Genomic DNA, 25,755 nt, shown 5'->3' with positions numbered 1-25,755 from the left:
TCAGCAACAGCTAGTTACACCTCCTGTTATTCCCCAACTAATGATACTGAGAAGCAGGCCACAAACCCAAGCTCAGGGATGCCCTGGAACCCTCCAGGACAGGTACGCCGATCTCAGCAACCCCATCGTTCTCTCACTTGCAGGTGATGACCCAGGTGGTCCAACGTGGGAGCATGGTGGCGGGGCAGGCCTGGCCCAGCTGGCACTAGTGAGCACCATGTCCTTCCAAAGCACCTGGCGGCAGAAATTCAACTCTAGGGACACCCAGCTCCTGCCTTTCACCGGCGCCCAGGGCCTCGTCCTCCAGGTCCCCATGATGTACCAAATGGCCGAGGTCAACTACGGTAAGCTCCTTCCCCACCAGCAGGGCCGTCTTCCATGGGAGGAACACAGGAGTGATATGGGCAGGGAGAGGAGAGCAGTGGGCGATCTAGAAGGAGCCACAGTGTTTCTCTGCCTTCCCTCCGCTGTGAGGTGTGTGAGGAGTGAGGAGAGCCCAGGGTGCCAGAAAACCCAGAGAGGACAGTGAGGAGAGGGGGTGGTGGGGGAGAAACCTAATTTTGCGCTTGACATTTCCCTCTGCACCTACTAAGAGGCGTTAGTGTAAAACCAAAAATGTTTGGACCAAACCACCCCCACCCCGGCAGGCACCCCCATAAAATGAACAGCTGCTTCATGGTTTGGTGCTGACATAGCACAAAAGATTGAGAGTCCAGTCTAGAAAGCTCTCGAGAGCGCCCCGCCGTGGACCTGACATCCGTCATCCCGTCCTGCCAGGGTGGTCACTCATCCCAGCCCACGGGGGTGCAGGTGCCGGGTCAGTGCCAGGAGACCCTGCCCTGCAGGCTGGCTCGTGGTGTGGACACCTCCGTGGAGTCCCAGCAAGGCAAGAGCAGAAGAGAAGGGACCCAGCTGCCTGTGCCCACACCTCCCTCTCCCAGCCCTCGTTTGCAGGCTCAGCCCTTCCAGCTCTGGGACTAATTCTGTTCCCATTCAGGGAAAAGCCAGTGAGACAGTGTTTTAGGAACTCTGGCATTTAGAAAACTTGCTGTCGTCCTGCTTCGATTCCATGCAGGACGCATTGTGAGTGCTCGTCACAATTTAATCATTTGTTTATTCATTCAGTAATTATTAACTGAGGTCAAGTAAGGTGAGAGTGGGAAGAACGTCAACCAGATAAGTGAATATGTATTTATGACTTTTATAGTTCTTGTTCCCAAAGTTTTCCCCATTGCTGCTGTGACCCATGCTGGTTGATCTGATTGTCTGCTGCATAAAATTTCCCAATTTTATGGGTTTAGAACTTTTGTTGAAAGAACGATCTAGCACGAAGAGCCTGGGTCCCCACATGGCCACAAATGGCCAGGATTGGAATGGCTTCCCCTTTAAGACAGGGCACCTGGGTGGCTCAGTTGGTTAAGCATCTGCCTTCAACTCAGGTCATGATCCCCGGGTTCTGGGATCAACCCCCACATCAGGCTCCCTGCTGGGGAGTGTTTCTCCCTCTCTCTTCCCCCGTTCATGCTCTCTCTCATTTGTTCTCTCCCTCAAATAAATAAAGTCTTAAAAAATAATAATAATTTAAAAAACAAACAAACCAAAAAGACAGTAGATGGCTCTCCCATGTGCCATCATCCTCACTGTACCCAGACACTGAAGACCCTGTGACTCAAGACCTACAAGGATATCTTAGAAATTCTAAGTCTTAAGATCAGAAAAGGTGACAGTCTTTGGCCTCAACAGCTTTCAAAGGGTGAGACAGACACCTATTAGTAAAATGTATTGTTTCCCGTTCTGCGAGATGGCCCTTCCCCAGCTCCTGGGACAGAACTAATCCCCACCTCTACTGAATCCCTAGGTCAGTTCCAGGACCCTGCAGGCCATCAGGTGAGGGTGCTAGAGCTGCCTTACCTGGGAAGTACAGTGAGTCTGCTCCTGGTTCTGCCACGTGACAAAGACACCCCACTGAGCCTCATTGAGTCACACCTCACAGCCAGCATTCTCCACGTCTGGACCTCCAGCCTCAGGAGAGCCAGAATGGATCTGTTCTTGCCCAGGTGAGTGGCCGCCTCGTCCTTACAGGGTGCTCTGCATTAGAGAACCCAGGTGGTCTGACTCTAGAGTCTGTCCTTAACCACTGGGCCCAGTTGTCTAATGTACCCCTAGAGGTTAGGAACAAGGAGGAGCGACCCTAGAGTTGGGGTCCAGGTCAGAGTTTCTGCTGACTAGCTCATGATGCGGATAGAACAGACTTAATTTCCTGGAGTCTTCTCAAGAGAAGATACTCTGCCTTCACTGGGCCAGACTGGAGGCCCTGGGTTTCACGCTACAACCAGTTCTCTGAGCAGGGAAAGAAGAACAGTATAGTTACCTTGGAGGAATGTGCCCCAGATCTTACCACATCCTAAGAGTATACAACTGTCATTTTTTTCCAAAACCAAAGACACAAGATAATTTATGTCATTGAGCAAATGCCAATATAATTCTGATCAGAAGGCAAATTAAGGTGTAAAAAATTCAAGACTTGTAGTCTCTGTGCTGAAGGTTCTCCTTCTCTCAATAGAGTTGAGCTTTTCTTTAAGAAAACCCAGTAGGGGGGCGCCCGGGTGGCTCAGTTGGTTGAGCAGCTGCCTTCGGCTCGGGTCATGATTCCAGGGTCCTGGGATCGAGCCCCACATCGGGCTCCCTGCTCAGCGGATAGCCTGCTTCTCTCTCTCCCCCTCTCCCTGCCGCTCTGCTTACTTGTGCTCTCTCTCTAGCTCTCTGTCAAATAAACAAATAAAATATTAAAAAAAAAAAAGAAAGAAAGAAAACCCAGTAGGTACAAATACAAATTGTTAAAAAGTAAAGGTTCTAGATTTTGCTTTTCCAAAGCGAAATTTATTTGCAAAGCTCATTACTTGACAAAGAATTCCGTATTGAAATTCTTTAAATGATAAGCTTCTCTCGTACATTTGAAATCAAAGTGAACTTGTAATTAGTTTGTAGACCAGTATCAAACAAGGACTGTTGTCCGAGGGCTTGGGATACGGATTCCTCATGCTATCTTCCTGCTGGCCACTTTGGCTTTCTCTGCTGTCCAGGCCCTCAGCACCACTGGGCCAGTGGTCTTGGCAGTGCTCCTTCGAGGAGTTAAAAATAAGCCCAGACTCTGAAATAAAAACACACAAAGAGAGATCCAGTGAGTTAAGGCCAAGGTCTAAAGTGGGATATGGCATAACCAGGGCAGAAGGTGAACATAAATCTAAGAGAAAGCCTGTGTCTCCCCAAACCAAATATCTGGACCCCAAATAAAAGTGGAAAGTCAGGATGCCAGCAGATCTCTAGCAGGGAACAGAAGCAACCCTAGCCTTTCTGTTCTGTTTGAGAGAAGCCCAGAGAAGGAAGAGGCGCTTTTGATGTGGAAAGTAGACAGAGAGTGCAACCCGGTGCAGGAATCTGTCAGTCTCTTCAGAATGAGGGGACAGATGTCTGTCCTCATCCTGGAGCAGCTGCTGTGAGGAAGAAGCCCCAGCAAGATGCCCAGCTCCTTCGAGAGGTCTCCACTGTCTAATTCCACCTTCAGAATGATCTGAAACACCCCAAAGACAGGGATAGGATGGGGCTGCAGAGATCATAACAACACACAGTATGAATTAACACTTGACCTTGTCCCGATATATTTCTTTTTTATCTCCCTTAGAGTATGGAGTCTACCATCCAGAAGGTTTTAGGAAAATGAGGCTGTTTCACAAGCAAAATTCACCAAGTAAAGAAACAACTTCAAACCCTTGAAGGAATACATAGAGAAAGAATTAAAATGAGGTTTTAGGTCTAAATTTGGGTACAAAATGTTGGACCATGGTAGACACAAGTCATGTTTTGGAAAAGAACTTACCTCTAGTTCTGCAGATCATTGATTCATCATTTAACATGATATGCTTTATAGCCAGCCTGCATTTTTCATGTAGCAAGAGCAAAAACTTCTGCACCCTGTGGGTAGCAATACAAACATTGTGTGGCATTGAGGTGTGCCTTGGGGTTAAACATCCCCAAACAGTGTATTAGTAGATTCTGGATGAATGATGATGTCTAGCTTCCAAAGTAATATTTTATTTATGAAGACATAAAATAAAATGTATAGGGACAATTAGTCTTCATTAGGGATATTAGTTAACCAAAAGAATAATCAAGAAAGCCAACAAGTGCTAACAAAGGTCATTTATATCCATAATAATGTAATACCCCACAAAAAAGACTAATAATGTCAAATATATATTTGTTTAATGAGTAAGACATTTGGTTATTAGATCGACATAGTAGGAAGCTAAACATGAGCATTTCTTTTCTGACAATAGAAGTGACATAGTGTTTTTTTATTGAATATAATTAACAGTGCTACAGTTTCAGGTGTACAGTGTAATGAATCACAAATTCTATACATTATTCAGTGTTCATGATACTAAATGTACTTTTTTTTTAAAAGATTTTATTTATTTATTTGACAGACAGAGAGATCACAAGTAGACAGAGAGGCAGGCAGAGAGAAAGGAAGAAGCAGGCTCCCTGCTGAGCAGGGTGCCCGATGCGGGGATCAATCCCAGGATCCTGAGATCATGACCTGAGCCAAAGGCAGAGGCTTAACCCACTAAGCCAACCAGGTGCCCCAATAAATGTACTTTTAATCCCCATCACCTATTTCACCCACCCTCCACCCACCTCCCCTCTGGCAACCACCAGTTTTTTCTCTGTATTTAAGAGTCTGGGTTTTTTTGTATGTGTCTCTTTTTCTCTTTGTTTCTTATAAGTATTTTAACAATCCACCAGATCTTATATATTCGGAAGTTTTGGCCTTCCTTTCAAAGGGCTGCTAATCATAGTCATGTGTGGATTATGTTTTTTTATGGGCATTTTCTTTTTTTGTTTTTTTTTTTTTCTTTTAAGGTTTATTTATTTATTTATTTGACACAGAGAGAGAGAGAGAGATCATAAGCAGGCAGAGAGGCAGGCATAGGGGGAAAGGGAGAAGCAGGCTCCCCGCTGAGCAGAGAGCCGGATGAGGGACTCGATCCCAGGACCCAGGCTCATGACCTGAGCCAAAGGCAGAGGCTTAACCCACTGAGCCAGGCAGGTGCCCTCTTTCTTTTTTAAAAAATTAAGATATCGGGCGCCTGGGTGGCTCAGTGGGTTAAGCCGCTGCCTTCGGCTCAGGTCATGATCTCAGGGTCCTGGGATCGAGTCCCACATCGGGCTCTCTGCTCAGCAGGGAGCCTGCTTCCCTCTCTCTCTCTCTGCCTGCCTCTCCATCTACTTGTGATTTCTCTCTGTCAAATAAATAAATAAAATCTTTAAAAAAAAAAAATAAAATAAAAAATAAAAAATTAAGATATAATTCACCTAACCATAAAATTCATTCTTTTAAAGCATACAATTTAGAGGTTTTTAGTATATTGGCAAAGTTGTGCAACCATCAGCACTATTTAATTTCAGAACATTTTCATCACCTCTAAAGGAAACTCTGTGCCCATTAGTAGTCCCTCCACATTCCTTCTCCTCACTAGTGTCCTAGGCAACCACTAATCTACTTCCGTTCTCAATGGACTTGTCTGTACCATACATTTCATATAAATGAAATTGTACAACATGTAGCCTTCTACATCTGGCTGCTCTCACTGAGTATACCGTTTTCAAGGTTCATCCTTGTCGCAGTGGTACATCAGTACTTCATTTTTTTTTATGGTGGAATAATTTCCTATCATATGGATATTCTACATTTTGCTTTATCCATTCATTGGTCTATAGACATGTAGTGCCAGGAAACTTTTTGGCATGTTTTTACATTTTGGCTTCTGAAATACATTGATGTGCACATTTTTGTGTGGGTATAAGTTTCTTGGTTACCTAGGAATGGAAATACTGAGTCTTGTATTAACTCTACATTTTACACCTTGAGGACCTACCAGTTTTCCAAGGAGCTATACCACTTTACATTCCCACCAGCAATCTATGAGGTTCCAGTTTCTCCATACTCTTGTCAATACTTGCTATCATCCATCTTTTTTGATAAGTCCCTCTTCATGTGGGATGTGTGGTGGTACAGAGGTTTCATTTTGGTTTGATGAAAGTTTCCAGAGTGGATAGTGGTGGTTGGATAGCAATGTGAATATACTTCATGCTACTGAATAATGTCTTTAAAATGGTAAAATTCTATGTGGTGTATATTTTACTACCGTTTTGGGTTTTTTTTTTTTTAAGTCCCTCTGAATGGAGGGAAGGATTAAAAAGTAGGGATTTTATAGTGTTTACATTCAGAAACTACATAGTTTTCCTTAGTTACATTGGTAGGATTCACCAATCCCCTTGCCTTCCAGCAATGCCCTTCCTTCTCTGTGTTTTGGCTTCTCCCTCAGGTTGAAGGCAAGATGGCTGCAACCTGTCTAACCTCACAACAGTGTGTGACAACAGCTTTGGAGAAAAAAAAACCCATTTTTTCTTGTAGCCATCCTAGTTGGTGTGAGGTGGTTTCTATGGTGACTTTCATTTGCATTTCCCTAATAACCGATGATCAAGCATATTTTCATGTGCTTTCTGGCCATTTACACATCTTTTTTGAAGAAATAGCTATTTGAATTTCCTCTCCACTTCTAAATTGGTTGTCTTTACTGCTGACTTGTGATAGTGCTTTATATATTCTGGATGCTAGTCCCTTATTAGATTTATAATTTGCAAATATTTACTCCCATTTTGTGGATTGTCTTTTCACTTTCTTGACGGTGTCATTTGAAGCATTTTAATGAGGTTCAGTTAATTTATTTTTTCTTTTATTTCTTGTGCTTCTTTGATGTCATTTCTAAGAAACCATTGCCTAACCCAGGTTACAAAACCTATGTCTATGTTTTTCTAGTAATTTTTAGTTTTAGCTCTTATATTTTAAATTAATTTTTGTATTATGAGGTAGAGGTCCAATTTCATTCTTTGCATGTGGTTATCCAGTTGTCCCAGCACCATTAATTGAGAAGACTATTCTTTCTCCCATTGAATTTTCTGGGTACCTTTGTTTAAATTAATTGACTGTAAGTTAATGGGTTTATTTCAATGGATTTAGTTTCAGTTCTAGTCTATAGGCACAAATGTCTATACTTTAGCCAGTATGACACCATCTTGATGACTATAATGTTTAGAATGCAGGAAGTGTTAGCCTTTCGACTTAGTTCTTCTTTTTTCAAGATTGTTTTGGCTAGTCTGAGTCCCATACATTTTCATATGAATTTTAGGATCAGCTCATTGGTTTCTGCAAAAAAGGCAGTTGAAATTTTGATGATGATTGTGTTTAATGTGTATATCTATTTGGGAATACTGCTAACAATATTAACTATTCCAATCTGTGAACACAGGACTGTTTTCATTTTATTTATGTGCTCCTTAGGTTCCTTCTATTATGTTTTTTTAGTTTTCAGTTTACAAGTTTTGTATTTTTTTTGTTAAAATTATTTCTAAGTATTTTATTCCTTTTGATGCTATTATAAATGGAATTTTATTTGCAGATTATTCATTGATAGTATAAAAAGGTTGACTTTTGTACCCTGGTCTCATATCCTGCCACCCTGATTAACTCATTTATTCTAAGAATTTTTTCACTCTGTGTATGTATTCCTTAAGATTATATATATACAAGATCAAGTCATTTGTGAGTAGAGATAGGTGTACTTCTTTCTTTCTAATCTGGATGCATTTTATTTCTTTTTCTTGCATAATTGCCCTCCATGCCCTTCAGGACAATGTTAAATAGAAATAGTGGACATCTTTCTCTTATATCTGATCTTAGGCAGAAAGCATTCAGTCTTCACCAGTAAGTATGATGTTAGCTGTAGGTTTTCTGTAGAGGCCCTTTTAGAGACTGAAAATTTTCCCTTCTGTCCCAAGTTTATTGAGTAATTTTTGTTTTCATGAAAGGGTATTGGATTTTTTTCCCACATGCTTTTCTACATTTATTGAGATGATCATGTGGCCTTTGTCCTTTATTCTGTTAATCTGGTCTTTTACACTGATTTTCATATGTTGAACACACCTTGCATTCCTGGGATAAATCCCACTTGGTCATGGTGGGATTTATATTTTGCTGCATTCAATTCACTAATATTTGGTTGAGGATTTTGTGTCTATATTCATAAGGGGTATTAGTTTGTAGTTTTCTTTTCTCATAATATCATTGTCTGGATTTGGTAAAGGGCAATTTTTTTTACTCAAGATATTTTTGTAGCATTTCTTCTGGGCTGGCCTTCATAGCCATACAAGGGAAAAAACATCACTCTCACCTTTTATGGTCATGCCTCACTTTTACTATTATCTTTAGTTACTAAAAAATACTACCCAGTTTTATCACCTACCATAATCACTGTATTTGGCTTCAAACATCCCCGAGCTTTTTCTCAATATCCCTGAGAAACACTAAAACCGAATTGAGAACAATAAAGTGCATGAGTTGTGTTGGGCATTGTTGAGCACTTTACAAGGATTATTTCACTTAATCTTCACAAATCTAATAACTAAACACTATTATTATGCTCATTTCACAAATAAGGAATTGGAGGCAAAGAGAAGTAAAGTAACTTGCCCCAGTTCCCTCAGCCAGTAAGAGGCTGTGCCAAGATTCAAACCCTGGCATTGGACTCCCAAATTCATGCTCTTAACCAATATGTTTCAGCATTGAGAGTTTTCAAAATGGATGTGTTTTAAGTATTTAAGAAAATTTCAGAAGAGGTGATCAAAATTTTTTGAGAATGTCAGCATAGTTGGAGGAAACATGTGTACCTTTTTGGAAAACTATTCTAAAGATCCCAAACATATATTTATGAGAAAATACGATACTTCTATTTAAAATATTGGTCACCTTGTCTTGTATGGCAATGAAGATCTTTGATATTAAATGGTCTTGTCCAGTATTTTTACTTTCCTACAAGTTCTGCATAGTTTATAGAAAAAGATCATCTAAATTCTTTTTTTTTCTAGTTTATAGTATTTTTTCATAGTTTATAGAAAAAGATCATCTAAATTCTAATTTTTTTTTATTTTTAAAGAAAAATAACATGAGCAATCCTTTCAAAGGATCCTTCAACAGTAAAATTTTCAATGCTTTGCCCTTGGAGAAATATTACAAAGTTGGTATGTTGATTCTTCCTGCTCTCAGGACTTAATAGGAAAACCAAAATTTTTACTTGCATTTCTTCCCTCCTGTGCATCAAAGACACACAATGAACACAGCAAACACAAAAATATGGCTTATCAAATATGAACATATTCAATGACACACTCTATTGTTAATCAGCAGCTGCTTTTCTGCACCTACTATGTGAGATGTCTCACGACATGGGAGGTAGCAAAGGGTAGACGCCAAGAGCACAGGCTCTGCATGCAGACAGCCTTGCTTTGAGTTGAGTTCCACCACGTATTCATTACATCATCTTGGGCAATTGTCCTAATCTCTTTAGGCTTCAGTTTTCTCATCTGTAAAATGAGGATAATAATAACATAGTTATGTGAAGATGAAATTAGATAATCTACATAAAACACTTGTCATAGTATCTAGTACATTGTAAGCAGTCATTAATTAGTTACTGTTAGGAAGTAAAGAATTGACTGAGATATCCTCTCTTCTCAAGTAGTTCATAATATCATAAATAACAGTAATAGGAAGGAGAATAGTACATACACCAAAAGAGCAGAACAAATGAAGTGTCACTGGGGACTTAGCAACCAAAGGACACAAAACAGCTGGAGAAGAGAGGAGGGGATAACAACTGAATGGAGCTTAGAGGACATGGAGGTAACTCAAAAGCCATCAAAGGAGATGGGGTGGAAAGAACAGCAAAAACAAAGGTATAGAGGTGGAAGCGAGCCCTGTGTGGTCAGAGTAGTCAGTGGGTAGGGTTTAGAAGGAACAGTGAAAAAGAAAGCTGAAAATGAGGCTGGAGATCCCTGACTTCCAAGGGAGTTTGGCAGTCATGTGGTGTGTATGAAAATATTTTGAATGAGATTTTTAAATGAAAGTTGATGGTTTGTTTTTGTTTTTTAGATTCAGGATCCAAAATCATTTCAATTTAAAAAGCATTTTAAATTCTTGGGGAGTCACCGATCTTTTTGATCCACTCAAAGCTAACTTGAAAGGAATTTCAGGTAACATTTCTTCTTTCAAAATTTTTGGCATTGTGCTTGGGGGCAGCTTTGTCATACTTTGATTAAGGGATTTTCATCTACCAAGGCTTCAATGGTACAGTCAGAGTTAACATTATTTTAAAGAGGAAAGAAAGCTTTGCTTTATATAAATTCTTATATAAACATATAAGATGTATAAGCATATTCTATTGCTCCAGATAACAGCCAAACTTGGGTTGGACTTTGTGGGAGAGGAGTGTTTCTTGAGACCTCTAAGCCCTGTTTTGGAGACCACCTTCAGAGTGAGGTCAATGGCCAGAGAACACAATACAACTCAGCCTCCCTCTGCCTGTCATGACTGAGAGCATGCCAGAGACAGCAGTGCAGCAACAGAACTCTTCATTCTGCCCTCCCACTGTCATGCTAGCCTCACAGTTGCCCTTTGTTTCTACCTCTTCCCTCTCCTGCCCTCCTCGTGCCATTTCTGTTCTCTTCCCATGAACTAACCTTGATACTCTGTCATACAACCAAGTTCCTTTCTTCAAATTACTCACGTCCCTGTAATCTTGCCCTAAAGTTGTTCTCCTTTCCCAAGTCCATATTAAAATTCTTTGCTCCTAGTAAATGCGCTGCTACTAATCAATAGGAGCTGTATTTGCTTATGATCTGACAGGGAACTTACACCAAATATTAAAAAAAGAATGGAATGCCAAAACCTTATGTTCCAGATTCTTCTATTAGATTAGCCTTCTAATTAATCTTCTATTAGCCTTCCATTAGATAAACTATTGCTAACTCCAAAGGCTCAGGTTTGTTTCTGCTCTGGATAGTAATAAGTTATTTGTATGAAGATGATGCTGTAGCAAGTATTTTCACTGCCTGATAAGTATTTCTTTGCCTGATAAGCTTCAGAATCTCCATTTTAAATGCTAGAACCTCATCACCCAGAGTTTTCTAAAGCTTGCTCAAAATCTTATTAAGCAATCACACACATAAACACACACAAACACAAACACACATAGGAATTTGGTCCATAAAAGCAGTCTTGGCTTGTGTGTTAAATGTAACTAGACAAGCTAAATGGCAGTTACTTATCAAATAAAGCATAGGAGGAAAGATCTATTCTAGATTTTTTAAAACCCACCAGCACTGTTCTCATTACCTAAACATGCAAAGAGATAAGCATAAGCAAAGCAATAGTCAAGTTTGGGCATAGTGTCCCCAACAATGCTTGATGCACAATGGATAGCCAATAAATACTGTTGACTTGGTTGAATGACGCAACCAGGAATTTTCCCTGGTGACACAGGCATAATCTGATACTGTAGGGAAAAGAGAAAGCCTAGAGTGAAAGAATCAGAGGTCAAGGAAAGGGGAAGGGATAATGAACTTGAGTGTACTCTATCTTTAATAATGTGCAAAATCCAATCACAGTGTCTGTGACTCCAGAACTAGCTAGGGAATTCCTTTTGTTGATGATGATACCATTCTTCCTTTGATCATTCTAGTTCAAAACTTTGGGACCATTCTTAACCTTTTCTTCCACACCAATACACTCAATTGATCACTGTGACTCACTGATTGTTTCTTCATAGTTCTTAATCTCTTTGCCTTTATGTCCTAGAAGTACATCTCCAAGTACCATTAATCCTATGTCCTCAAATAGGACTGTGCTTAACCCACCCACAGCATCATGCAGCTCCCCTACTGATAAAGACTTCCAAGGCCCATAAGCTCTCTGGACAAGATATAACAAGCACCCTCGTTTAGAAAGAACAATTTTTCATGCCTTTTTTTTGATGTAGTTAAAGTCTATGTAGATTTGTTCAAACCAGCAGAAATACAGGCCCATGGATCTAACTTGTTAAATAATTACCGAGCAGTTAGCATGTGCCAAGTGTGAAGCTTAAATTAACGTCTGTTACTGATAAAACACATCAGCCTTATCTTCTCCCATAAAGTTTTGTTCCTCTAACACGGGCTCACCAAAAAATGATCCAATCCCTGTTTTTATAAAGTTTTAATGAAACAGCCAACTCCCATTTATGTACAGATCATCTGTGGCTGCTTTCCTGCTACAATGGCAGAATCAGGCAGTTATAACAGACTGCATATGAACTGCAATTGCTAAAATATTTAATATCTTGGCCTTTACAGATAAAGTTTGCCAACTACAGTATTGCTTTCCAATACCCTTCTTTAAACATAATCAAGAGACTAGTCACTTCATTGCCTAAGTGAGCTATTGACTTAGTTATAGAGACATGGTGACTGAATCTTTCTAACAAATAGTTTCATCATTCCTAAAATGAGGTGGCTACCACCCACTTCACATCTTACTTATGGAAATAAAATTATTTAACATACAGCAAAGCATCAGCAGAGAGCTTTCCAGAAAATAAGTCATCAGAAAATGCTGGTCTCCCTTCTTATAACTAATGAGGCTATGAAGCAGTTTTGTGCTTTTGGTAGAAGCTCAAACCACAGGGAATATTTGGCCTTTTCTTTCTATTTCGTTCCAGTGTCCAGAATCATTTTACTTAAGTTCTCCTTCCCCATTTAAGTTCTCCTTCCCATTTAAAAGTGACTTGTCTCTTCCTTCATGGCATCAAATCCCTTCCTGTTGCCTAAAAAAAAAAAAAAAAACTTGTTCAGTATGATCTCAAGGCCTAGCTGAGCCCAGGTTATAATTTTTTTCCCTAGACATCCTTGATACTACATGTTATAAAGCTTTTAAGAGTAATTCCAGTTTCACTTACACAAAAGGTACCAGCTGGATATATACTTCTCAAGCAATCAAAAGGATCAGCAGGCTTTGATACAAACCCATGCTTCCTAATCCAAGAAATACTACTTTTGCATAAAGTTAAAACTTCAAAGAAACATCTTTTTCTTGACTTTTATAAGTGAATAATTAGTTTCCAATGTCTGCTCAGTGAGAACTACAAGCTCCATGTTACTACAACTCAAATGAGAAAATCACTCATAGTTGTTTGGATACATACTGAAGTTAACTTATAGCACACCAGATGACTGATCAGAACTGCAATAGGGCATCAAGATGGTGAGATAGATCATTTCCAACTTCAGTCCCCCTCCTAAGAAGACCAACTAGCCGCTGTCCATAGACAAGTCACCACTGTGTAAATCCCAACACCCTTATGTGAAGCTGAAGCACCACTCTAAACCACAGAGACTGAGAAGACCACATTATATTGGTAAATGGAGCAGCTACACTTGGTCTGTATCACTCCTCCTCCAGGCAGGCACAGCACTCACCAAGAGTGCCCTCTCAGGCCTAATATAATTTCTCCAGTGGACATCCAACTCTTCCAGTGTTGCAGGACACTTTCTGGAAAATCCATTCAAGTCTTGCCTCCTGGGGAAGACTTAGGAATCAGATAGAGAAGGAGAATGTGGGAGGCAAGACTTATACTAGTCAGCATTCAGTCCTTGGCAGACCATATTCCTGCCTGTACCAGTACCCAAGCAAAGACTCCAGCCATCAAGAATGCCCATCTGCAAGGCCAGGCTGGTAGCCCCAACCGGCCAGAAAGCATGGCTGGCAATTCTGCCTGATTTGGATCCCTAGTCAATGGACCATACTACCACTCTACCTTGCAGGAAAGCAAATTCACAGCCCTACTCAACTGCTAGGCAAAGTCTCAAGTCCCATCCATCAAGGAAGCCTGACAAGAGAACCAGTTAGTTGAGAAGCCCATCCTACAGCTCTGCTTGGGCAGAGAGCCTGGCCAGCAGTCCTTCCCAACTGTTGAGCACATCCCCTACCTCCACATAACCAGGGAGTTTGAAGAATAACCTTGGGGAGCCTTGTAGCCCAATCCACAGTGCTACTAAGTCACAAAGCCCAGCTTGTAGCCCCACCCAACTTCAGGGCACAGAAGGCAGCCCCACCTGAACATGGAGCCCAACCAGCAGCACCATCCAGTTGGGAAGCACAGCATAAGACTACCTGACCAGGAAAGATTGTAGAGTCCCTCTCAGAGTTACCCAATTATGGTGTCCAACCAGTGGCACTACCCTGTCAGGGAACACAGATACAACTTCATTGACTAAGAGTTGATTGTAGTCTTAGGGACTCAACCTCACTGTGAAAGGATTGAGCCACTAACTCTGACATAGCCAGAAGTGCCACCGGAACAGCAAGCCCACCCAGCAGCACTGCTTGAATACAAACCCAACCAGCAGTCCCACCCAGCCACAGAATTAAGGCAGCAGCAGCCCCCTGCAAACTCAAAGCATATGGAGAGGTTTTGCCCACACAGGGATGATGACAGTAAGCCCTAACCTGCCCACAAATTCTACCAACTGATTGGTAAATATCTTTCCTTACCAAAGCAATCCTGTAAAGCCTGGAAAAGGAGACCCATTACTGAAATGCACAGATACCAATACAAAGAAGCAAGGACCATGAAAAATGAGAAAAATATACCATTCAAAGAAATTAATAAAGCTCCAATAGCTACCCTAAAAATGTGGAGATGTTTGAACTGTCTGACAAAGAATTCAGAACAATCCTCTTGAAGAAATTCAGCAGACTACAAGAACACAGAGACAACTAACAATATTAAGAAAACAATGCACAAAATAAAAAGTTCAAGAAAGAAATAGAAACCATCAAACAAAACCAAACCAAGAAACCCAAACAAACGGAGATCCTAAAGCTAAAGAATAAAATGACTGCACTGAAGAATTCAATAGAGAGCCTCAACAAGACTCAGCCAAACAGAGTAAACCATCAACTGGAAGATAAATCATTTGAAATTACCTAGTCAGAGGAACAAAAAGAAAAAAAGAATGAAAGGGTGAAGAAAGCCAATGGAAATTGGGGACATCACAAAAGAAAAAAGATACTCATATGGGAATCCCAAAAGATGAAAGGAAAAAAAGGGAAAGTCTACTTAAAGCAATAATGGCCAAAAATGGGGAGAGAAATGGGCTTGCATATTCACAATGCCCAATGAATCCTAATAGGTTGAACCCAAAAAGGGCTACACCAAGACACATTACAATTAAATTGTCAGAAGTCAAAGACAAAGAATTTTAAAAGCAGCAAGAAAGAAGAAACAAGCTACCTAACAAGGGAACCCACATAAGATGATCAATGGATTTCTCAACAGAAATTATAGGTCAGGATAGAGTGGAATGACATATACAAAATTTTGAAAGAAAAAAAAAATTGTCAATCAGGAATACTATACCTGGCAAAGTTGTTCCTCAAGTGAAGCAGAGATAAATCTTTTCCAAACAAAAAAGAAGATAAGGAAATTTATCACCACTAAACCTGCCTTACAAGATATGCTAAAGGACATTTTTAAAGCTGGAAGGTGCTAATTAACACTATAAAAATGTATGAAAATGTAAAAATCACTAATAATGGTAAGTATATAGTCAAAATTAGATTCTCTAATATTGTAATAGTGGTACAACTAGTCAACTAGTCAACGAATTCAGTAAAGTTGTAGGATAAAAAATGAAATACAAATATGCATTGTGTTTCTTTACACTAACAACAAACTACCTGAAAAAGAAATAAAGAAAACAATTCCACTTACAATTGCATCAGAAACAATAAAATGCTTAGGAGTAAATTCAACCAAGTGAGGTGAAATATCTCTACATTGAAAACTATAACACACTCATGAAAGAAACTGAAAAGGACACACATAAATGGGAAAACATCCTCTGTTCATGGATTGGGAGAACTAATATTGTTGAAGTGTCTGTACTATCGAAACCAATCTTCAAATTCAATGCACTCCCTATCAAAATTCCAATGGCATTTTCCACAGAAATAGAAAAAAAAAATTCTAAAATTAGTGTGAAACCACAAAAGATCCCAAATAGCCAAAGCAACCTTGAGAAAGAACAAAGCTGGAGGCATCACACTTCCTGAGCTCAAACTCTATTATAAATCTATAGTAATCAAAACAGTATGGTACTGGCACAAAAAGAGACATGTAGACAAATGGGGTAGAATCAAGACCCCAGAACTAAATCTGTGCATATAGTCAACTAATATTCAACAAAGAAGCCCATAATACCCCATAAGGAAAAGATAGTCTTTTCAATGAATGGTGCTGGGAAAACTGGATATTCACATGCAAAAGAATGAAACTGGACCCATATCTTACAACACTCACAAAAATCAACTCAAAATGGATTAAAGACTTAAAATATCTGAAGCCATAAACTCTTAGAAGAAAGCATAGGGGGAAAACTCCTTGAAATTAGTCTTGTTGATGATTTTTTGGATCTGACACCAAAAGTATTAGCAACAAAAGTAAAAAGAAACAAGTGGGACTACATCAAACTAAACATGTTTTCATATCAAAAGAAATAACAAAATGGGAAGGAAATTCTGCAGAATGGGAGAAAAGTTTTGTAAAACCACATACCTAAGGGATTAATATCCAAAATATATAAGGAACTCATATAACCTAATTGCAAATAATAATAACAATCTGATTTTTAAATGAAAAAAATATCTTATTTTTCCAAATAAGATATTCAAATAACTAACAGGTACATGAAAATGTGCTGATTATCACTAATCATCAGGGAAACGCAAATCAAAACCACAGTGAGCTATTACCTCATATCTCTTAGAATGGCTATTATCAAAAAAAATAAGAGATAACAAATGCTGGCAAGGATATGGAGAAAAGGAACTTTGTACACTGTTCACAGGAATTTAAATCAGTCCAACCATATGGAAAGTCCTATGGAGGTTTCTCAAAAAATAAAAGTAGAACTACCACATTATTCATCAATTCTACTTCTGAATATGTGCCCAATGGAACTTAAATCACTAGCAAAGAAATAACTCCAACTCATGTTGATAGCAGCATTATGTACAATAGCCAAGATAAGGAAAAAAAAAATCTAAGTGTCCATCAGCAGATGAATGGATAGAGCTTTGGTATATATATTTTGATGGAATATTATTAGCCATAAAAAAGAAGGAAATCTGCTATTTGCAACAACCTAGAAAAACCTTGAGGGCATTATGCTAAATCAGAGAGAAAGACACTGTATGATCTCACATGTGGATTCTAAAAAAAAATCAAAGTCACAGAAACACGGAGTAGAGTGAAGGTTGCCTAGGGCAGGGATAGGTAGGAGTTGGGGGGGTTGGGTGAAGGTGGTCAAAGGGTACAAACTTCCAGTTATAATTCTAGGGATGTAAAGTACAGCATGGTGACTATAGTTAACAATGCTGTATTATATATTTGAAAGTTGTGAAGACAATAGATCTTACAATACACACAAAAAATTGTAATTATGTGAGATGATGGAGGTGTTAACTAATTTTACTGTGATGATCATTTTGCAATAGATACATATATGAAATCATCACATTATATACCTTAAACTTACACAATGTTCTATCAATTATATCTCAAAAAGCTGGGTGGCAGGGAGAAGTGGGCTTGAGGAGAATAGAGAAAGCAACTGACCACAGCCTGGCTTCAGAGGCCATTTCAAATTCTTTTTAGCACTCTCTATATATATCCGGGGCTGGGAGCTATATGACACATTCCACCTGTTACAACTAAGTGATAAGAAGATGAGAAAGATAAACTAGCAGCAAATTCTGGCAATAAATGTTTCAATGCCACGAAATTTGCCAATAGTAAATAGTAATAATTGGAAGGACAAATGACACAAACAAATGACACATTTTGAGAACCTGAGGTTCCAATGTTGGGACATCGATTTACATTTTGCAATTCTTGTGTTTACACAGTGTCATTATGAAGACTCTTAAACCCTTTGAGAGTATGATCAACCCCACACAAAAAAATGATGGTCCCCACTAACAAAGGGGAAAGAGGCACCGAAACAATCATTTGGATGAAACTTGCCTAAGACCCATTCTGTGGTTTACCCCTATGATTCTATAGATACCAACCAACACTTCCTTACAAGTGACATCCAATTAGAAAACATTAAGACAGCTGTTTTTATGGGGAAATGAAACAAATGTACGTGAGGAGTGTCTATCATTCATTCATCCAACAATTACTGAACACAATTATGTACCAAGCATTATTATGTTAGGTGAACTTAAAAATATTTAAAATTAATGAAACAGCTTCTGCCTTCTAGGAGCTAACAATCTAAAAAGAAAGGTTGACATGAATACTTGTAGATAGTATAGAAGAGTGGAGAGTATGCCAGGAAGGAGGGTAAGAAGAATCTTAAAACACTTGGCTTTGGATATTGAAATGTAATATAGGAGTAAATGGGTTTAGGATGGACGACAGTTTTCCAGAACACTAATCTAGTAAATCTAGAGACAGGAGATGATGCGGGTCATTCCGTGGCTAAACATTACATATTATAGTTCTCCTGCAGAGATTCACTACAAACATCAGCAAATAAGCAGCTCTAAGAAGTTCACTACTAAAAACAAAAACACAAAACTATGCAACCTGCATTCCCTGTTTTAATTAATCATGGATCCCTTTTAATAGCATAGCATCTATAAAAAATCTTGGGAACAAATTTGGGGATAACATGTTGCATGAAAACATGGCACTAAATAGCCATGAGCACTCGAGAAGATGAACACAAAGCGGGAGAATGCCTTTGTGTCTGGATTCTTCTGCATTGCTTTCATTAGTTGCATAAAATAGTTACTTGACAGAAATAAGCAAATAGAGATCTGTCATACAAGATCAAGCAAGAAGAGAAACACAAACCTACAATGACTCCTGAATTCTTATTTTGATCACAAATGTTTATGATCTGAAATGTTTAATGCTTCCTAGAGATAAAATTTAAGAGAGGTGTGGATGCTGGGGCAAGACAGGCCATGGGTCTTGGCTCAGTGTCTGTGCAAACATGTAACTGTCAACTATTGGACCACTCCTAGTGTGATGGAGAGAAGCTATGCTATTTAATTGAAACTTAAAAAATTCTAATAGCCAAGCCTATCTAACTAAAGACTCATTCATACCAATTGGTCCTATTTTTCACATTGTGTCAAGGTGCCTGGACTCTATCACAACCACATTTACTGTATCTTAGTTGGTAGAGTTTCATAGTGAACCTCTGTTGACTTCATGGACACTGATGAAATGTTCAGGTACCACAACACTATAATGAGGTCACAGGTAAGTAAAACCTCATGAGCATCAAAGAACCATTATTTAGCCAAAAAATTCCAATTTTGACACTGCATTTCAGTTTACTCAATGAGCAAGTGAAAGAAACTATGAATTAGAGAGAAATTTCTTTTCTAAAAGATCCTACAGAAAAAGACCAACTGCTAAAATCAATCAGATTCTTCACTGGTTTTAGGACAAATGAAATGATACCAGTGAATGCTTCCATTGATTTTTTCCCTTCCTCTGACTTTTGTCTGGTCCCCTTCAATGATGCTGGAAAATAACTGTTTCTTACAACAAATATAGCCAACTCACAATTTCCTGTGTATACCTTATTTAGAAGATGGATGAATTGCTGCATATCCTATACTCGGCTGGTTTTATTCTCTCACGACATTCATTTGCATCTCCTTGTATGTGCATGAAAAATGCAAAACAATTTAATTAGTCTAAGATGAAACAAAGAAGCTCTCTCAAAATACAATATGTAGATTGAAATGATTATTTTAAGACTCATGCCACAGATCCCTTTCCAGTGGCACGCTGGAGTTGACTAGAATACTTCTTGCAAGGTGGTATTTTTTTGTGGAGGGGTGGGGTGGAAATGGGCTCTGCACGGTCAGAGAACCTGCCCAATTTCTACTTCTTACCAAGTGTGTGACCTCAGTTCACTTAACAGCGCATTCTCAAATCAAAGTGTAGGGAATAACCACAGAGTTTCTGCTAGTTCTAAACATTCTTATATACCTTCCTTATGTCAAGTACAACATCACTGCAGGGAGTTGTTTAAAATGCTTAATGGTTAACTTCAGTTCTAACCACTTATTACCTTTGCAGATTCTAGACCATGGGGCAAATTATTGCATGACTGCATTCAGTATACTGAATGTATTCTGTACACTTAGTATACTGAATGTAGTCATGCAGCTTTTAGATATTTTTTAATACATTGAGTTATGACTTTTAAGATCCATTGAACAAACCTGTGACTGTCATTTAAAGGTGGCTCTTAAAACGCAGTCTAAGAAAACATTCAAGGGAAATCATCTCAGAGGTTGGCTGAAAATGCAGATTCTTGGACGCCAGAATCCATTTTAACACGTACTCTGGCAATTCTTATATGAAGTTTAAGAAGTACTGGCTGAAGTAAAGATTTCAGTATTAACTAGAAATTATTTTTGAAAACTATTTTTAAAACAGGGCACAGCTCTATATATTAATTTGGGAGGGATTATTTATTAAATTCACCAAATCTGAGGTCTTAGAAGTCACAAAAAATATTGCAGCTTAAGAATTTTCCAGACAAATCTCTCCCTAGCTATAGTAAGCAGCAGGACACTGTAATTAAGTACATTCTTTAAAAATACACTCAAATCCTTAAGCTAAATGCATTAAAGATGGAAATAAGCAATTCACATTTTTATTTCCCGGGATTAGGCCAAGATGACTTTTATGTTTCTGAAGCAATCCACAAAGCCAAGATTGAGGTTTCAGAGGAAGGCACCGAGGCATCAACAGCCGCAGGTATGTTCAGAAAGGGGTTGGCAGCACTCAGTCACACTGCTTGCCCTTATCTGCCTTAGTCACATTTATCCAGTTCAATCTTCACATTTCTAAACCTTCCCACTGAAAAATCCCAAGTCCAGATGTGGTAGCATTTTCAAAAAAAAAAGAAATTTAATACAGAGCAAGGGCTTGAAAAATGATGGAAGAAATCCATTTTGAAAAGGATTTGTCCCATCATCCCCATCAATAAGGAATGAAGTCATTCTGAAAATTTAACTTTAGTAAGGAATTTATTCCAAGGAGTACTTTGAAAATGGGACACAGGGTTGGCTAAAATGTCTTAATTTTCCCATTAATTTCCCTTAATTTTCTGACACCTTCTTAACTTTCCCATTTGTACCCCCAGCATAAGACTAAACAATGAAATGTTATCATTAGGATGTTTTTATTTCTTCAAAAATCAAGGGATATAACTGACTTCATATCCAATTTTCATAGCGACTTTCCTCAAATGAATAGAAAATGCATTGGGATTCTTCTATTCTTTCTCTCTCCTGCAGCTCTGTTGTTACTGAAAAGGTCTCGGATTCCTTTTTTTAAAGCAGATCGGCCATTCTTCTTTTTCCTGAGAGAACCCACCACAGGTAGGACAGTATTTTTTGACAGAATTCAGATCAATATATATCAACATCTCTCTAGCAACAAGCGCCCATTTGTCCGCTGTGGCCTAGAACAAGCATTCCTTCTAGCTAGTTTCTATGGTTTCACAATCTTCCCAGTTTCTTGTTGTGTATCCTGAGAAAGGGGAGTGTTCCGTAACTACAAAGGAAAATTAATATCCTCCATGTTGTTTTTTACTTCTCCTTCAGCTCATTTTTAGTTGACGTGGGTTTTTTAAAAATTCAGGTTTCTGCTGCTGGGGAGACTTAGAAAGATCATCAAAGTAAAATAAATGTAAATCTTGATCCCCCCCGCCCCCCCCAGTTGTTGCCTTGCTTTCTCATCTCTGTAGGACAAAATAGTTCCTTCAGGGGACTAGCATCTCCAAGTAGCCTTCTGACTCAGCAACCCCAGTATTCTAGTGAATGCACCAGGATTTCTAGTTTTTGTTGATCTTTCTCATGCTTGCTGAAATGCCACAAAAATCAAGTGTTTGCCCTAGTACTTCTAAGTCCCACTATACAATCTTGTCTTAAGCCAAAGATGGTATGGTATCGGCAAAGCCTTAGCACATCAGAAGGACAAGCAGAGGTCCTTTCAACTTCAACAATGAACAAAGTACTCAAATTATTCCTCTCAATGTTCCCCCTCCCCCGACAATCATTTATCAGCCTGGGAAGGAAAAGAGATTCTCAGTAAAGAGTTGTTGGCAAGTTGAAACAATGTGTTAAAAAGAAATAGGATGGAACAAGACTAACAAAATCAAGCAAAAGTGGATCTACTTTAACTAAACATCAGGCATTATTTTTATTTATGGAGAGAAAAAAGTCAAAAGTTAGAATGAGAATTACGCATAGGTTTTACACAAATTGTTAAGGAAATACTGTCAACATCATTTTATCTGAGAATCATTTGCATACTGCTGTAACTTGTGCTAGAAATCAAAGGAACACTTTTGTGACAAAAAGGATGAAGATAATCATTCACTAGGAAATAATCTATTTGGGGAGAAAAAGTCCATCAACAGAATATAATCCTCCTAGGATTTCACCATGATCATTCCAACCCCATATTTATTAGATGAAATCGTCTCTTATCACTCAGAACAGGCAACAGAGAGCCCTCTCTTAAGAAAGGATACATGTCAAAAAAATGAAAGATGAAAAAAATGACAGGTTCTACTTCCTCAAGAAACAGAGACTGGACTAAATGTGAACAGAAAGATCATTGTCAAAAGCTGATCGCCAATAAAAGTTGATGACAGTTAAAAGAGAACAATTTCTCTTGGAATTCAACTGCATAAAAATGACGTAAAACCTTTGAACTAGTGAAAGGACACACCACTATTTCAATGATAGGAGTTTTCACAACTGCCTCAATAAACAATGGAAATAAAAGCCTAATCCAAAACCAATTCCATAATCCGCCGCACATCTACATATAGTCCTTTTGAGTTTATTTACTCTTTCTGGGAGGTATCTGCCCACATGATTCAAGGCAAAGTGACTATTCTTCTGGTGAGAGGGGGGTATTAGAGAGATTGGAATCAGTCTCAACATTCCTGTACACCAAACTGATAAATCTTACTGATTAGGGCAAATAATATCATTGACAATACCCATATGGGAACATTAAGAAGAATGATCTTAATCTCAAGATTAAACTGTGGAGAATATCCTTTGTCCAGCCTAAAGCCAACTGGTGATCTACAGGGCCTAAGAGGCATGATATTCCCCTGAAATATACTCCCTCCCTCCCCTTTGCTCACAATTCTATAGTATTTTACTAATTTGACTAATATGCCCAGTTTCTTAAAATTTAAAAAACCTTCAAGATGGGATATTAAGCTTGAGTTTCTCGAATGGTTTCAAATCTTGTGACTAGGTTTTGGATGAGGCAGGCTATAGAGTATGATGGCAGAGAGATTAAGGACAGAAAGAGGAGACTGAAGAAAACTTTTTCTTCCCAACTCCCTCTAGGGTTCATCCCAAAAAATGTATAAGGTGAAGGGTTTAGAGGATTATTACTTCATGAGCAATCTCTAAAAATGGAAGTAAGAACTTCCTGATAAGGAAAGCTGCTAAACATTGGGAAAGACTGAATCCCTTTCCTAAATATTCTCAAGTATGAACTTTTATCTGAATGACTTGTAATCCCTTCTATTAATCACAGAATCAAAATATACATAAAGACAATTTAAGACCACACAGTGTATTCTGGATTTTGTGTAGCTCCTGAATTTAGCAGTGACTCAGGTAATTACCTTAACAATTCCATCTATTAAATGATATCCTGCTTTAAAGGTGTTTGTAGAGGTAAAAAAGGTTTAAAGAATTGCATATGAAAATACTATGTAACATTACATTAAATGCCTCTTTTTCTTGACAGGATTTGTCTTCAGCATTGGGAGAGTTTCAAATCCCCTAAATTAAAGAGATCTCAAGCATATTCTCCACTTTCATCTATGCTTTTCTTCATAAAAAGTTACAATTGCATTCTGCTATACCCTTGAAATCTTAAAAATGTTCTGCTAAAGTGTAAAAAGATAAGGGTATGTGATTTTCAAATATTATGAAACTAAAATTCCATCAATTTTACTATAATTTTATAAATTCATTTTGCCCTCTTTTAATCTAAATGTATTTTAACCTTCCTTTCTATTGGTTACCCCAAAAGCACTACAAGGCACAGCAGTGATCTATGAAAGGGGAACGAGTGAGGCTGGTCATAGGGTCACATCCTCAGTGAAGACACATGAGGTCATGTTGGACTGAGCGTGGACAGTGAACAGTGTTGGTTTTTCCTTATCCTGGGTAATTCAGGGGGAATGCACAATGAGCAAAGTCATCTGAAATGTTTGCTTTCTATTTAGCCTCTAAACAAAATGGAGAGTTTATATATAAGAATAGCAGAGGAGAACAAAGAGATCCTCTTTGAACCCCCAATTTGTTGTGGGACTTTTGTAAGCATGGCATCAAGCTGCTAAAGACTAGACATTTCAGAGTATGTGATGTACCTCAAACTTACAACTCCCTAACTAACAGCTTCAACTTATTGCCATCCATAATCCTAGTGAGAAAGGAAAAAGGTGTTGGGACTAAAGAAACCAATATTAAAGATGTCTGCTTTTAAACAGCTTTTAAAGTGTCTGCCTATTTGCCCCAGATACCATCATTTCTATTACCTAGGCAGAAATGGGAGTATGTTGGTGTGGCCAACAAAATCTAAGAACACAGAGTAAAAAGACAATGCAGGTTATGTAACAGGTAATTACAGTTAGCTTTAACAAATATGAACTTCAAGTGGTGTATTTTTCCAATGCTTAAAAAGCAAGGCCTTTAAAATTCCATTATCCTTAAGATGGTTTTAAATGATTACTTTAAATGTGATTATTTCCTAAACCACACAAGAGTAAAATAGAGCATTTATTGATGGAATAACAAAAGTGCTTTTCTTAAATATTCTTCAAAATACATTTGTACAACTTACAATAATATATCCAAAATAACTGTATATACAAAACATTACCTAGTTTTAATGTATGTGCTTTTTTCCCCAAAAATTACAAAGTAACTTCTTTTTTATTTTTTTGGCAAAGTTCAACCTTAACAGAGGTGACAATTTTAAAGGTTGGTTTAAGAAAATAGAACCTGAGGGAAATTGACACGCAAGAGTCAATGACAAGCAAGAGATTTGGAGGAATATTTTTAGTTTGTTAAATAAAAATGTGTTTTAGAGTGATATTTTTCACATTACAAAAATAAACCAAAATGAAGAAAAGGTCACTGTAAAATGATGGAAAAAGGATCTGTAGACTTGCTCTTAGTATTTCAAATAGCCAACAATGCATGTCAAAAAATGAATGCAAGATCACAACAGTCTTGTATTTACTTTGTATTTGGAGAAGATAGTGAAACAAGTGGCCACATTCTGTTTTCTTTTAATTGCTATTAATATGGTTGATCTGATTGGCTCTTCGATGAATTTCATCCAAGAAGTTCTCCAGTTGTTCTATTAGCATTCGTTTTTTAAACCTGTATAAAAAAAATAAGTAATAGCACTCTCAATTTCTTTTTAATGGATATAGATCAGTATAATTTGTTTTGTTTTGTTTTTAAGAGAGCAACTGTCTTGGGAAGATTTTTCAAAGGAAAATGAAAATGGAAAAAAACAACTTAATGATATATAAAATTCACTTGAAGATAAGCTAATTATTTTATCAGTGCAGAATTACAGTTTGTTCCTGAAACAAATAACCTAGGCCCAGGTATAATGGAAGCAGGCTATTTGTTCTACATCCAAAAAGAAAAACAAATAACCC

At 38.3% G+C, this 25,755-nt stretch overlaps 2 protein-coding genes and 1 long non-coding RNA gene across 6 annotated transcripts in view; 1 reads left to right on the top strand and 2 right to left on the bottom strand.

Annotated features, from left to right (window-relative positions):
- The window catches only part of SERPINE3 (serpin family E member 3), a 35,377-nt gene extending 9,922 nt beyond the window's left edge, over nt 1-25,455 (top strand). Inside the window, exons 4-9 of one of the 2 annotated variants that reach the window (XM_082700544.1) lie at nt 144-344; nt 1,859-2,057; nt 10,052-10,152; nt 20,706-20,792; nt 21,335-21,418; nt 23,823-25,455. In XM_082700544.1, coding sequence (XP_082556670.1) covers nt 144-344; nt 1,859-2,057; nt 10,052-10,152; nt 20,706-20,792; nt 21,335-21,418; nt 23,823-23,866 — 716 coding nt within the window. In that variant the 3' untranslated portion in view covers nt 23,867-25,455. Of the gene's footprint in view, nt 1-143; nt 345-1,858; nt 2,058-10,051; nt 10,153-20,705; nt 20,793-21,334; nt 22,103-23,822 lie in introns of those variants that run through there. The other variant, XM_082700543.1, reaches the window with a different exon arrangement.
- LOC309848654 lies at nt 2,859-19,893 on the bottom strand. The gene is made up of 3 exons (XR_014303190.1): nt 19,600-19,893; nt 9,326-9,483; nt 2,859-3,151 (listed from the first exon to the last, which is right to left on the bottom strand). It is a non-coding gene; the product is annotated as an uncharacterized lncRNA (long non-coding RNA).
- Nucleotides 22,217-25,755, bottom strand: part of INTS6 (integrator complex subunit 6) — an 89,551-nt gene continuing 86,012 nt past the window's right edge. For all 3 annotated transcript variants that reach the window (XM_082700531.1, XM_082700532.1, XM_082700533.1), the window contains one exon: nt 22,217-25,468. In XM_082700531.1, coding sequence (XP_082556657.1) covers nt 25,375-25,468 — 94 coding nt within the window. In that variant the 3' untranslated portion in view covers nt 22,217-25,374. The remainder of the gene's footprint in view (nt 25,469-25,755) is intronic.

The sequence above is a fragment of the Mustela nivalis genome, assembly GCF_964662115.1.
Source record: "Mustela nivalis genome assembly, chromosome: 15".
Taxonomy (NCBI): domain Eukaryota; kingdom Metazoa; phylum Chordata; class Mammalia; order Carnivora; family Mustelidae; genus Mustela; species Mustela nivalis.
This window is presented reverse-complemented; position numbering and strand designations above follow the sequence as displayed.